This window comes from Anastrepha obliqua, chromosome 2 (genome assembly GCF_027943255.1).
Source record: "Anastrepha obliqua isolate idAnaObli1 chromosome 2, idAnaObli1_1.0, whole genome shotgun sequence".
Lineage (NCBI taxonomy): Eukaryota > Metazoa > Arthropoda > Insecta > Diptera > Tephritidae > Anastrepha > Anastrepha obliqua.
In genome coordinates, this window is record NC_072893.1 from 60,304,657 (window position 1) to 60,320,670 (window position 16,014).

General features: G+C 35.7%; 1 protein-coding gene across 1 annotated transcript in view; it reads left to right on the forward strand.

Moving 5' to 3' along the window:
- LOC129238031 (O-acyltransferase like protein-like) overlaps positions 1 to 12,352 on the forward strand; it is a 51,086-nt gene extending 38,734 nt beyond the window's left edge. The window contains exons 2-7 of the mRNA XM_054873067.1: positions 652 to 911; positions 4,838 to 5,016; positions 8,260 to 8,979; positions 9,069 to 9,234; positions 9,299 to 9,922; positions 11,925 to 12,352. Coding sequence (XP_054729042.1) covers positions 652 to 911; positions 4,838 to 5,016; positions 8,260 to 8,979; positions 9,069 to 9,234; positions 9,299 to 9,922; positions 11,925 to 12,053 — 2,078 coding nt within the window. The 3' untranslated portion in view covers positions 12,054 to 12,352. The remainder of the gene's footprint in view (positions 1 to 651; positions 912 to 4,837; positions 5,017 to 8,259; positions 8,980 to 9,068; positions 9,235 to 9,298; positions 9,923 to 11,924) is intronic.
- Positions 12,353 to 16,014: the final 3,662 nt, after the last annotated feature.

A 16,014-nucleotide genomic window follows, 5' to 3' on the forward strand; every position in this document is an offset into this window, starting at 1 on the left:
AAATGGATTGGCGGGTAACTCCTAATACTGAAGCAAGCTCTTCTTGCGTTTAACGCGGATCCTCATTGAGCAATGACACCAAAAACCTTCAGCGTCCCGAAGGTTTTTGGGCTTCCTTAACGCGGACGGTCGTCAACATTAGAATCACCATCTCTGAAACGACGGAACCAATCTCGGCACGTTGTTTTACTTAAACCAGCATCTCCATAAACTTTTTGTAGCTCTCGATGCGCTTCAGCCGCCGTTTTTTTTCGAATGAAAGGGGAAAATCAACACTTCCCGCATATGATGATTATTCGGTCAGTCATTTTCATAAAATCAAAATTATATGATACCAAAACAAAATCACTAATGTGTCGAAGCAGTTTGTTTACCATATGTCTAAGCTTGGTTTATGACGTTTAGGTTATGTTAGAATCGACTAGCACACCATGCTGGGGGGGCATCTATTGACAAACAGCGGGAACTTAGTTGCGCACCTAATATATTATTTATCCTTTATTTAGCTTTGAAAACATATCCTTCTGAATGGCTTCTCTTTTCTCTTTCTATTTTATAGTGAAAAAATGTATCTAAGTTGTGTTTACAATGCTTATACGTTTACAACTGTGTATGAAAGCCTCAAACTCACGTACAATTTTCTCTTTTCAGTGGATGATGCTTCCGGTCATTATACATCTGGCTTCTTCTATGGGAATAACTATTGGTTAGGTTCGCTATCGCTATGTGAATCAATTTACCACGAGGATGACGATGACAGGTTAAATGCAAGGAATGCTAAAAACTCGGGCTTACCGTTTGCCAAAGCGCATACGCAGATCTATACAACGGTCTATAATGAGAATCCAACATTTGTTCCGGGTTTCTTCGTTATAAAACTATTCGTGAATGAAACGATTCCGATATTTGTGGTAAATATGTTTAATATAAAATAATTATTTATAGAGGTACAATAATTTCTATTTAAGATTATATCAAAGTTTTTGGGTATAGCAATAAGTTTTCGCCCTCGTAAAAGAAGTATCGCTGCTGATACTATTTTTGTGTTCGCTCTAGTAATATACTAGTGCTTTGAAAGTGTATATGTCAGGTCTAGAACGCAGTAGTTCGCACTCGTTTGAAGCGTAAAGATCCTTTTTTATCTGCCGTCAAAAATGTCTACACTCGTCTCGAAAATACAGCATTTACGGGAAGTCATGCTTCATTACACGCTTTAAAGAAAAGTGCAGCTGAAACGTGTCGTATATTGATAATCACGTTCCGTCAAATACAACTTGTAAAGAATGGTTTCGGCGAAGGGGCAGCGAAAAAATTCGAAGATACTCAACTACAGACGTATGTCAAACCCTTGATGATATATCTAAAGAGTCGGATGTTGACATATCAACCGTCGGTAAACGTTTTCACGCGATGGGAATGGCCCAGAAAACAGGAAACTGAATGCCACATCAATTGAAGGAGAGGGATATCGAGAGACATTTGGAGACGTGTGAGATGCTTCTTGAACGGCAGAAAAGAACAAGCTTTCTGCATCGCATCGTCACTGGCGATGAAAAATGGATATATTATGATAACCCTAAGCGTCGAAAAAGGTGGAACCTGTCAGGGGAGCCAGGTCCATCAACAGCGAAAAAAATTATTCATGCTACAAATGTTATGTTGTGCATCTCGTGGGATCAGAAGGATGTCATCTATTATGAACACCTTAAGCCATCTGAAACCATGACTGGCGATAATTACCGACTGCAGCTAATGCGTTTGAATTGAGCTCTCAAAGAAAAGCGGTCTTCCGTCCCAACATGACAAACTGATTTTGCTGCATGACAACGCCAGGGCACAGGTTGCTAAATGGGTCAAGAGGGACTGAATTGGGAAACCTTGCCTCATCCACCGTATTCCCCAGACATTGCACCTTCGGGTTAACATCTGTTCCGATCAATCCTGTTAGCCCTTACTGGAGAGCGGTACACTTCTTACGAGAGCATCGCAAACTGGCTTAATGAATGGATCAAGTCAAAAGAACTCGAATTTTTCGTCAGATAAATCCGTATGCTGCCTGAAAGATGGAGTGAAGTTATAGCTTCCAATGGCACATACTTCACATAACATGATGTATTATTTAACTGTTTAAATAACTCATAACTTTGGCTAAGAAAGGACGGAAATTTATTCCCAAACCCAATATAATATAAAGTATCTTGATAAATTCACATAGAACTGTACCCTCATGCCTAGTTGTGATATTATGCGCATCAGCATTATGGAATAGTTGGTTGTGGGTGAGCCTCAGCTTCAGGAAGATACGACGGTTGCAATTTATATTTCTAGCGTAACAATAGAAACATGAACATTGATGGTTGATGGTTTTATTGTTTTTCAAAATAAAATCCATGATGTTAATACATTTTTGCAATCGTTTGAACCAACTTTCTATGCACTTTAACCACTTCAGGGTGTTTTTTAAGTTTTATGTGATTTAACGCGAATATACTTTTTTACCTTGCAATCTTATTGATGTTTGCGCCCAGATTCACCGAACTATATATGATATGACAATATTGCTCAGTTACTTCACGCGCTGCATCGATATTTTCTACCACAACAACTGATTTCCGACGATCTTGAAAAGCGACCACGAGAAAATTTGTTGTACCAATTTTTTACTTGGCGTATAATTATTGCCGAGGGTTTCTAGTATTTGATGTTCAAGAACGGAGATTCGAACGTACGCGATCCCGAATCGTAGTCACGCACCAACCCATTTGGCTACGACGACCGCATACAGTAAGACAATTTAGCAAACACTTATATCAAAAATTTCAATATGCTCTAAGTTTAATCAAATATTTCATTACTCGTCTTTACACTCTTTATTACAATAAAAACATTAGAAATTTTTAAATAATTATAATTTTTACATTCAAAAATGGGTATAATAAGTCGAGTGTCTGATAGTTTGCCTAAGGCAAAAAGTTACAAGAGGAACCAAAAACCGAGAGCGAAATAATGTGAGATAGCTGCAAATTTCTGCTGGGAAAATTTTTCTTAGTATAATTTTCTTCCTTAAAAAACCACTCTTTAAAAGCAGGTAAAATTCAATTTATACAAATCAGAAAATTTTAATTTAGCGTTGGGAAAAATAAATTTAATATGAAAGACGTCAGTAAATATACTTTGGACTCAACGAAATGTGCCTGGAGAATACATTATGAGCGGGTTTTTTCCACTTTTCTTATTTCACTCTTAATTTTCATTGTAAAAAGCTATCAGCTAACCGCGGAACTAGCAAGTTTTTACTGGTTTCTGTCCATTTAATATACTATTTTGAATATTTGTCTCTTTGAAAGATATCAGATGGCAGAATTTCACTGCTGAATAATAAACCGCCTCCGATTCGCCACTTCTCTGCTTGTTATGTCTGGGCTCTGCTCGCTTAGCGAAAAATTTGCATGTGAAAGCAGCAACAAAGTTATTGAACAAGATTCGCCGCTAGTGAGTACGGTTATACCTCATAAAACTGGTATAACTCATTATTTTGACAAACAAATATAATTTTTAGCAGCATTCTCCAGCGTTACCAAGATATGTTTATTTATACCAATAGCTTCATCTATTCGTCCCTTGCTAACGCTTGGTGAAACGAAGAGGTATCGTGTTCAATAACTTAAACATTTGTTATAGTTATTTCTAATTTATCCAAGTATTCATTAGTTAACGCCAAAAACTTGCTCATCACTAAAAAATTCGGAGAGCAAAGTGACAGCACGATGTGAGAGAGATGTTCCTTTTGTGCTGGAGAAATTTTAGACAGCTAAAATTATCCATCACGAAAACATATAATCTGAAAGCATATGACTGAACATTTTGTAAACAAAGAAATTTATTTATTGCGCCATCTTTCTTTTGTGTACATCTGCTCTGGCTCGGGTTTGAAATTTGCAATTTGATGGAAAATTTACCAACGGAAAACAAGGGCATATAAGCATTTTTGGATATCCCAAAAACTGATATGTGTTCTCTCCCACCGTTTTTTGCAAGTGAAGGCAGATTTTCTCTTTGTGAACTCTTTTGCTGTTTTACTTTTCTCTTGATTTGGATTAATGGCTGAGGATGGCTAATTTTGTTATCGAACACAACTAATATTTACTGGAAACAAGCCGAACAAACCAAATAGCAACATGGTCTATCAAGCTCAAACTTCTTATTTAACAGTATTTTATTTTGACAACTTTCAAAGTTTACTGGTGGCTCTTCTAACGTTGTGGAAAATATACATTCCGCTGAAATGGTGCGAGAAGTTAAAAAACATACTTCACAGCAAAAACGGTATATCTGTGAAAACTAGAAAAATTTTAGATGACATCACCAACACTGTTTGATGCGCATTATGGTCTAATTTTTAATTTTAATTTTAATTTTAATTAAAAAATTAAAAAAACCGAAGCTAAAAGACCCTGTACTTGCCATTTTGATTTCATGCAAGAGAACTTTAAGTACTTACATACATATTTCGTTAATAATTTTTAGTTACTCTCACATTCAACTCTTATGTGTAGATTCACGGGCATATCCCCCATCCTTGAGCAAATTGTATGCACACATACCTACATACCTACATATATTTATTTTGGTCAATTTGCTTTTCAATTTCGCTAATTCCCAAAACTTGTTTCCGTAAACTAATAATTGTTTGTCTTAACTTTTTTGATAGCACTAAGGTGTTAATTTAAGATAGTTTTTTTTAAACAGTTTTACTTTTTATTATAGTTAGAATCCCACATAACCACGTTTGTACACTTTTTTAATTCATATATATTATATTTAATTTGCACTTTAGACTAGAACCATCTACGTTGGCGTTTGTTTACCTTCCAGCTGTTCTACCAAAGAAGTTAACACGTTAGCAGAATTCACACAGCAGCCCACCGCAACGCGGAATATTAAAGTGTTGGATGTGCGAATGCCCAGCAACAAGAAGTTCAACCTATACGACGACCGAACATTTTGGATTTTAATGTGAGATTAATTTTTTTATCTATTTCAATCCTTATTTGTTAATTTATGTACTTCGGCTATACTTCTAACATAGTAAATTCATTTATATCCGAAATCCTTTAGGTATAATTTTTAGTTTTGTGCTCATGCAGTACTTAGTTGCATATAACTAAGTATTTTCTCCTAATTCAAACTGTATATTGTAGTTAGAATAGCCCAGTGCAATTCCAAGTAAAATTGCTCACATTTTTGAGAAAGGTGCTTATTTAAATAATTCGGACTTGGAGGGCTCTGATATTCCAAGCCCGCTTAGTTCAAGACACTAAATTTAACAATTTTGGCCCCTAGTGTCTCAAATTATTTATATTAAATTTGTGTATATTAAGGGGGGAGCCTGCTTTAGAGGCTTCAAAAAATCGTTTTTTTTTTTTTTGCATAAATATCGTTCCAAACTATCCAAGAATGTATCCGCAAAGTTTCAGTAGCAAATTCAAAATATTTTTGGAGTTACAGAAGAAATTGTGAGCAAGCGTCGAGCAGGTATACGAGCGACCGGATCGCTCGAAGTGCGATTTCTCGGTTTTTTATTTTTACGATTTTTTCTAATTGGCGGGAAAGATAGGGAAAAAGTTAAACGTCCTATCGAAACGAGATAACATTGATTGTATGCGGAATTAAATTCTTTTCTAGTTGAACCTAAAAAACCATAAGAAAGTTATGATTAACCCACTTTTTAAACAATCTAAAGTGAATTTGATTTTCCAAAAAAACTAATTTTTTTTTTTAATTAGCGAAAAATTGTAGAATTTCTCACTTTTTGTTTAATTTCCTTGGTTTAACTAGAAGCTATACTATACCAAAATAAAAGCTTTTTGGATTTTTGGTTTCAGATGAAAATTGCGACCTGCATCTTTCCCGCCGCACGACACATGCACACTCGAGGCGCCTCGGCAAAATGCTTGTACAAGGCATAATATGACATATATTTTAATGAACAAATTTGAGAAGACTGTTGAAATATATAACAATAAAACCAGAAAGTTTCGTTTCAATCGAATATTTCTTTCCTTCCCAAAAATTCCACGGAAAAATTGATTTTTTGAAGCCTCTAAAGCAGGCTCCCCCTTAAATTAAACTAATATATTTAAGCACTATAGATAGCACTAAAGCAACAACAATATTTGCATGTATTTTTTCTTTTCTTTTTTGTTGCAATTTTGTGTACTGGTTGTCAAAATGTCCATGATAATGTAAGTAAACAAAGCAACAACAAAGAAGCAGGCCACTTTAACAATCAAGACACAAAAGTGACACCGCTTTAAACGAATTCGTCTTGCACCAACTGCTCTATTTTCAAAAGTGTAGCTATAGTGCTTTCATATTTTTATCTATTTTCTTTCTTTTCTTTGTTTTTTGTTTTTTTGTCAATGGGCACTGCAGCCATGAAACTTTTTCTTAGAAAGTCTTTGTTCTCCTTTTCTGTCTGCACTGCTTCACTTTTCGCAATAAATTACGAATTTTCTATAAAAACCTTAAATCGTTAGCCACCAGTTGTTTTCAACCTACTCATATGTTGATCGACCGAGTAAAGAATGCCTGTTGCAATACGAATGTAACATAGAACAACTGCTTCTTCCACATCGAATACAAAAATTATCTCCGAGCAAAAAGTTTATCTTAGATACTTTTACTTCGCGGAATAGACACTTGAAGGAATATCTAAATGCATAAATATCTAAATGCATTTTCCGAGTAATTTGATGTAACTTTTACACCAGCTTCACTCTCACCCGCTAATGTAACTGATGGCGACAAAATTATTTTCTCTTATTAGTGCAGTTAAGCCAGTAGCCCCATCCAGACTTTTCTCTACATTATAAGTAATACATTTTCTCACCAAACACCCTTTCCGATGCTATAAAAATTGTATGGCTTTAAAGCAGTACTCATCCTAATTAATCCCATGATCCGCATATGTGGTTAGAAGTGGTTGCGGCTGGGAACAATGACATTCCATAAATATGTATGTATTACACGTATATCCTTCGTTGGGTGTTTGGCCGAGCTCCTCTTCCAATTTACGATGTGTTTCTTGAAGTATTCTACAAATGGTCGGCTCACAGTTTTTTGCCACCTTCAAATGGCAGGTCGTGTTTTGTGAGAAGAGGTCCAAGTTGCTCTACAGGCTTCAAAATCGATAAAATACTAACCCGAAAAAAGCTGCATTTATCTGTCAATCGAAAAGGGAGGATTAGTGGACCACCACCTACCCCGCCATCAACCTTTAAGTATGCATATTGGGCTATAGAAGCCTCTTCCCAATGCTTAATTTTTCTTTCAGTTCAGCTACTTTTTCCAAAATAACACCCAGATATTTAGAGATTTATTTGCTAGCGAACTTAAGCGATTGCACCTTATTTCTAGTGGAGCTACCGCTGGCATTTGCTACAAGACTGTCACTATACTTACAATTTAGTAGCTAAGTACTAGGCTCCAGTAGCTAACTACTAGCCTCCTATATTACAGAAAAAATCCAGGAAAGCAACACAGATATTATGTAAAGCGCGGTTCAGTAGATTTCTCCTCTTGATAGTTATGTTCACTATTACACAGCAACGGGACATCGTCACGAAATGCAATCCTTCCTAGCCAAGCAAAGACCTTTCCAAAATAAGGATCCGAGAGAGTTCTTGTTTTATAGCCTTTTTGGAGTATTTTTGTTTATTGGAAACCTCAAAAAATGTTACATTTTCTGAAAGCTTTTGGGGTACTTGGAACTTAAAAAAATTTGGTGCAGCGTCTTGCTAAGTGAACTTTATATGAAAAAAATAACAGAAGAGACTTCAATTCCATCCAAAAAATACCACGAAATGCTGGACTATGCCCCCAAAACAAACCCAATAAATCTTTAAAAAAGAACAATTGATTCGAATTGATTCAAAATTAGTCGTAAAACGCCTGGAATTCATCAGATTTGGAATCATTTTCAAGTACTTCTTGCAGAATACCCGCGTAGAGTGAAAAATTGCTAATAGAGGACTCCAGAAACAGCCCATTTATGAAGGAAAGCTCCGACATATACGAGCTATAGCCCACAGAAGGGTATTTTGGGATAATTTTGACTAGCCGAGAATGTTTAGTTAGTAGGCATTACATTAGTTTCATAAATGAATAAGAGTGTATGAATATCTGCATACGAGTATATGATGGGCTTTTTTATTATTTATTTGGTAATTTAATTTTTTTTTTTTGTCTTTGCTATAGTGTCATCTCATTTCTGGTTTCCATACTCATAATTGCCGGTACTCTGTACGAAATTTACTTAACACATCGGTTGAAGGCAGCGATCCGTCGCCAGGATAAGGAGTTGATGAATAATAGTGAGACCTCGTCGGGCATTGGGTGTGCTTCATCGGATTACGGCGATTCCATGGCACATGAATCGCTTAAGAAGGAGTCCATAAAGGAATCGCTAAATGAGTTAAATATCGTACTGAATATGCCGCATGAAGTAAACGGTGGTCCAACTAGTAGCAACAACACTTCGGATGAACATCTGGAGGGGCATCTTCACGAACCGGAAAAACTAAGCGTTTACTCCGAATTACTACTCTCATTCTCGGCCATTACCAACTTCAATGCCATCTGCGATAGGAATGTCGGCGCCGATACCATTCCCTGCATACACGGACTTCGTGCTTTTTCAATGGCGTGGGTTATACTCGGACATACTTGCATTGTAGTTTTCAAATACTCAGACAATATGGAGATGCGCAAAGAAGTTGAGAAGAACTTTTTCTTCCAAGCCATCACCAATGGGCCATTCAGTGTGGACACATTCTTCTTCATCGGTGGTTTTTTGGTTTCATATTTGTATTTCCGCACGAATGCCAAGGGAAAATTAAATAAACTCACAAAAGGCACCAGCGAACTGGCGGCTGGTACTGCACACTTCCTCGGATTGGTCGCCTATCGTTTTATGAGGTACGTAATTATTTTATTTTTTTTATCTAATAAACGGTGCAGGCTATATGAAAAGTTTTACAAATTAAAAATTTTGAAACTCTTCGCAGGTTGACAGCACCGTATATGTTTGTGCTTGGAGTGGTGCAGGTAACTATGAAATATCTGGCTGCATACTCGATTTTCGATCCACCGACGATGGATCATGAAACGTGTCCAAAATATTGGTGGCGCAATTTACTGTATATCAACACTTTGTTTCCAGTCGATCAAATGGTAATGAGCTATAATTAATTTTTTTTACTATATCTAAATTTTCTTATTATTATATCCATCATAGTGCATGTTGTGGAGTTGGTATCTGGCCAATGACACACAATTCTACATTATTGGCGCCATCATTCTGATCGTTGGAGTACGACATTTTAAACTCGCCGCAGGTACAACTCTATGTTTCTTGGTATCATCTTGGATCACCACGGCTATAATAGCATTTACCAACAACCATCGACCCGATACTGATGATCCGCTGGCTCTATTCGATAAAATATATGATAAACCCTGGACTCGTTTGGGTCCTTATCTCATTGGTATGGCTGTTGGCTGGATATTGTTCCGCACCAATTGTAAAATACGTTTGCCACGTCTCACGGTGGCCACTCTCTGGGCACTTGCTCTGCTCAACCTGTTTGTACTGGTCTTCGGGTTATACCGCGCTGAATTATCACAATTCATGGCGGCAGCTTATAGCTCCCTTAGTCACTCAGCCTGGGCGTTATCTTTGGCATGGATTACGATTGCGTGCTCCACAGGACATGGCGGCTACATCAATTCATTACTCTCAGCTTCTTGTCTATACCCCTTTTCGCGTGTCACCTACTGCGCGTATCTGGTGCATCCCATTGTCATACGATCAATGGCGCTCAATACCGACGCACCTCTTCACTTAGGCGGTGATACCATGGTATGTTGGAGGATTAAAAAAAATATATATAATATTTTTAATCAGATTCTTATGATTTTTTAAATGATAACACCGTGCAACAGTAAAAGTTAGCCAGGGAAAATTGCATAGGCATGTGAAACCCTATGTTTCTCAGTTTTTCATTTTCTCATAGATCAATTTGCTAGAGAACTGTATTGTATCAAAGGACTAAATTTTGAAAAAAAAAAAATGGTTATAAATATGGATATAAAACGAAAGAAGATATATTAAGTCATAAAAAATTTGTTTGGTTACTTTTCGTCAGGTCAAATATAAAGTAGTAAAATTATGTCCTTTGAAAAATTTATCTTTAAATATTTTAGAAATTTCCTAATGACTTATTTTGAAAAAATATGTATGCAAATGGTATCAGGTGTTTTTTTAGCTACATGAGAACTATTGTTATCGATAGCTGTGGTATGACAGCTGAGAATGGCAAACTGTGTTGCCATTTCTGTTCAGTAAGGTTTGCCAAGTCATCATGAATAGTTTAAGAACAGAAAAATGCTTCCAAATTGGGAAAATTTACTTTGAAAAAAAAAATCTGTTCGCCAAGTTCATAGAGCGAAGTGTTGAAGAAGATGCCGAAATGTCGATTCATCGTCGGCTTTTTCCCTCCGACTATGTGAAAAATTTTGCGTAATAATCTTGGCTTGCATGCATACTATATAACAGCTCTCGCAAGAATTGAAGCCAAATGGCCATCGTTTGCGTCACATTTTTGCAATTCGGCTCATTTAGATTTATTATTCAGATTTCCTAAAAAAAAAAAACAAAAAAACTAGTCAAAAATTGGACTGAACGAATGGAACTTGCAGCCGCAGCGGTCATATGCCGGATATTATATGCAAAATAAAGGGTTTTTCAAATGGCGCGGGTCGATTTTGGCGCCCTGTGGCAGCCATTTTGTTTTGGTGACATCTGTCAAATTTTTTGTTTATTATTCAGTTGTTTATGCCAAATCATCATGGCAAGTTACACGATTGAACAGCACGTTCAAATGATAAAACTTTATTATCAAAATGAGTGTTCATTAACGCAAACGTTGCCCGCATTGCGCCCATTTTTCGGTAGACGTGGTGGCCCTTCCAATTTTTTATGGCCCATATTGAACCATATGGACCTAGACGACATGTGGTTCCAGCAGGACGGCGCTACGTACCACACAGCAAACGCCATTTTATTCCATTTCAACATCTACACGCTCTCATTGAAAAACCCTTTATAACTGCCATAAAAGTATTTGCCAGATTCTAATGAAAACAAATTCATTGCAATATTATTTCTGTTCTGCATTATCATTTTAAGTTCTCAAGCTCTTAAAAAGTTACCCGATAGATGCATACGCTCATGGTTAATTAAATAGGCGTGTAACGTTTACGCAAAAATTATGAAAACTCTGCACAAAGTACGATCGACAATTTTTTTTATATGGAAAAGAATAGAAAAAAATTGTCAAAAATCAATGGTATTTTGTAGCCACTTGCAACTTGTGCTTTACTAAAATTGATTAGGTTAAAAAACTGCGCACCAAAAATTTTTCAAAAAATTCTGATTTTCATAATTTTTGTAAAAATGTTAAAAAAAAACACATACATATAATTCGTTTATACTTTTTTGTAGAATGAGTTACACTAAAAAAAGTTAATGGTCCCTAAATAAACTAAAGTATAATAGCCAAAGCTGGTAAAAATATCGCACACCTATATTTTGTCTATTACCTCAACTCTATTCTTCTTGCTGTTACAAAAACGTATGAAATAAAGTATACGCAATGTATACCCCTCTCTACGTTTTCCCCATTGAAACTCTAAAGTTCTTTAAAAAATTAAATTGTTGAAAAAATTGTTGAAAGCCGAATATGCAGTTTTACCGTATAAATTCTGTAGTTTCACGTGTTTTGATTGGTTTTTGTTGCACGGTGTAATTATAACGTTTAGTTCTCGATTATTTTAAATCATAAATTTTTCTGCATTCATAGGTTATATTTTTCTTCGGACTTGTCGTGGCCTCATACCTGCTTTCGTTTGTTGTGTCGATGTCATTCGAAGCGCCTGTGGTCACAATGCTGAAGATCTTGTCTCCTAGTCGAAAGAAGCGTATCGCTTAGTTGAACTGATATCAAATATACTTAGCGTATACATGTACATATGTATCTATTACTTGATTCATTCATAGTTACTTGTTAATAATGTTACTTGAAGATGAAACCAATGTACATACATACTTACATAAATAGGTTTTATCATAGGTATGTAGACTCATTACCACAAATAATTACACGCATGCTCAAACATATTCCTACATTGTATGGGTTTGAGTGGAACGTGAAAACTAAAATGGAATCTATTTATCTCTCATTGCGAAAATAAACGAAGTTTAAATCATTCAATTAAAACTCGATTAAAAATACATACATATTCATACTGCATCGTAACCACGCCCACTTTTATGGTATCATTTCTGCACTCGTAGCCGATCGAATTTCTATATAAACAAAAATTTATATCTTTCTACTAAACTGTAATACCATTACAAAAAAACAAAAATATTTTATATTTTTTTATATTTTATATGAATGTCTGTACACACATACTGGAATGTATGCAGCATATCGTTAATGTCTAAGCTAAACCATGATCAATGGCACAATATATTTATTCCAAAGGTTGCGAAACGCATTCATGCTGTAAAATGCATAAAACTCAACGAAACTCCATTTTTAATTGCATTGGTACCTGCATACAAATCGTTCACTTGTTGCAAGAGTACCATAATTACAAAAAAAATGTTTTTCTTATGTTATGTTATCTTATGTTATGTTATGTTCTGTTATGCTATGTTTTTCTTTTGTTATTTTATATTATACTATAATATGTTCTGTTATGCTATGTTATGTTATGTAAAAAATGCATAGCGATATAATGTAAGCAGTATCTCATTAGGTGAAGTGTGTCTCCACTTTTACTTAGCGAGGCATAGTAAATTGAAAGCTTTGAGCCGTTTTCCCCGGCCTTTTGGTTTTTTGAATTATGACACTCTTGCAACAAATGGGCAATATGTATGTAACAATGAGATGTTCAACAGTCACTCATTAATTCACACTCAGACACATAGTATAGTTGCACATAAATAAATGAAATCAATATAATACATACATATTGTATACATATACAAACTTATGTATGTATGTGTGCATACTATATATATGCACATATGTATGAACGTAGTTTTAAGATTTTTTTTTATATAAAATCGAATGTCGATAAATATATATTGTACAATTGTTGTCGTTTGTAAGTTAAAATGCACAAAATAAATTAATAATAAATAAGTTCAAATTTTGTCAGTGTTTTGTTTAACCCTTCAGCCCTCAGTTTTACCCACAAGAATTTAATAAAACTTTCTTTAATGCCAATAAATTACAGAATAAAAAAGACTTTGGATGTACCTTTGAATGTAAAGTAAAATAATTTATATGCTGCCAAAAACATATCGGGAACTTCATTTAAAAACTGCGCGTTACACATATGTCTAAATTTTTTTTGCTGGAATGTTGGTACAACTATCTTCTATAGTGACGCAGAGTTCGAGTGTGATCTGTAAATTAGCTTGTTTTTGGCATTTAATTATATCAGTCAACAGCAGGTGTGCTCTGCGATTTTCACTATGGATAAAAATATCGAACAAAGAATTTGTCTTAAATTTCGTGTTTGAACGGGATTTCGTGTGCCGAATCGTTGAAAATATTGCAGAAAGCCTTTGGCGAGTGTACTTTATCAAAAACACGGGTCTACGAGTGGTATAAGGCTTTTGCAGAGCGCCGACAAGTCGTGGAAGATTTAAAAAAATTCATTGCAAGACATGCCTGAGCAAGTGACAAGTAAATTCGGACCCAACGTTTATCCAGCGCATCATAACAGGTGATGAAACGTGGGTACATGAGTTTAATATGCAAACCAGTCAACAGGCGGCTGAATGGCACTATCCACCTGAGCCGAAACCCAAAAAACCACGTCAAAGTCGGTCAAAAGTGGACGTCATGCTACTCATTTTCTTTGATTATCATTGTGTTGTGCACTCGGAGTTCATTCCAAATGGTTCTACGGTAAATAAAGAATATTATTTAGAAGCTGTGAGAATGTGCGCAGGAAACGGCCCAATTTGTGGAAAGAAAACTCATGGATCTGGCACAATGATAACGCACCGTCTCGAAACTCGAAAAATATCATCGAACAACCACATTCATCGGATTTAGCCCCCTATAACTTTTTCCTTTTCCCAAAACTTAAATTGCCACTCCGCAGGCGACGCTTTGAGTCGATAGAGACCATTAAGGAGAATTCGCTGAAAGAGCTGATCTCTTCAAACGCGTTTAAAAGGTATTTTTATGACTGAACTAATCGTTGGCATATATGTATGTATTGCTTCGAATGGAACCTATTTTGAAGGCTATAAAATAGATTTTGATGATTAAATAATTATTTTGCGTTTAATTTTAAATCATTAGCATATAATGAAAAAATTACCATGGAAAATCATCTACTATAATCATTAGACCGGGTCGATTTGTGGGGAGGCAAAAAAATTGCCCATTGCTCTGTGAAAATCATATTCTAGGGATCAAAATAAGAAACTTTGCCGAAGGAACCATACCTCTAAAACGAATTCTGATGTCCCCCAATTTGGGTCGAACGAAAAATCCCACTTTGACCTATTTAGAGTGCTCCAATCGAGTCCAAATGTCCAAAGTCCGATTTTTTCAATCAAAATTGTCTGAAAGTCCATCTATACAAGTTTGAGTTGACAGTTTTAAACTTAAATTCCTATAAGAAATCCAACAGCGGTGATAGAAAGAATTCTCAACTGGCATCCAATCAAAGTAGTAGTAAAAAAACTCAACCATAAGATCTGCACTTAGACTGAAGATCCCAGTGCAATTCTCATAGAGGCTACCTCGTCACAGCAACATTCTAGATACAAACGGAAAGTAAGACTACGTAATTCCACAAGTTGAATTTGGCAAAAAGCCTAGCATCATTATAGAGTAAAATGGATGGCAGAAAGGTCTAGAATCCACATGACCAGAATCCATGGGCAGATGTGTCCAAAATGGCGAAAGGGGTAAAAGCGGCTGTCTTTTGTCCGCAATTTGAGTTCGAAAAGTCTTTCAGATTTCTTAACTACTGTAGTAAATTTCAAGCTGAAAGCTATGACGTAACAAAAGCAGCGGAATTAACTCTGGAATTAACCCCTCTTAATACTCGGACAAACATTTTCATTTATAGCCAAGCGGCTATTAAAGCAATTATGGCTCTTTACACTAACCCGGAATGTGTTCAACAACGCAGATCCGAAATGGATGAACTCGGCGGAAACGGGCAGGTCACTTATTCACTGAATACCAGGGCATAAAAGGAAATGCGAGAGCCGATGAGTTCACTAAGGCAGCTATTCATGTACCCATCACTCTCCTTTCTGAAAGCGGACTGAATGAGGAACTAGATCTGACTTTTACAGATCAGCCAGCACTACATAACCTAACCTATAATTTCAAAAAAGACGAAGTGAACAGAGTCTTTGAGACGTTAGAAAAAACATATTTTTTTTTTAATTTTGCAAACAAATTAGCAACATTTGCTAGGTGTACTTTCAAAATCATCATCTAAGCAAACTGTAGAGTCATAGGTCCGGTATTTTTAGACTTAAGGTACTTTCAAAAGGTATTTCCTCAAGTCTCAATACTCAATTATACTCTAGAGATATACACTTGTGCTCAAATAAGTAAGTCTTTTTATGTTTTTTTATATGTGTGCAATATTTTTCATGCTAAACTTTTTTTGGTAATTCTTTATAAGAATATAGTATAACGTCAGTATAAGTTTTTTATTTGAAGCGTAAACAACAATATTTTTACCACACTTGAAAATGTCGAATTTCGTGCCAAATAATGTGTTTTTGCGGGGAATTCTTTAATATGAAGAAAAAAGCAGCCGAAAGTCATCGTATCTTGGTGGAAGTTTATGGTGAGCATGCTCTAGCTGAGCGAACGTGCCAGAAGTGGTTTGCAC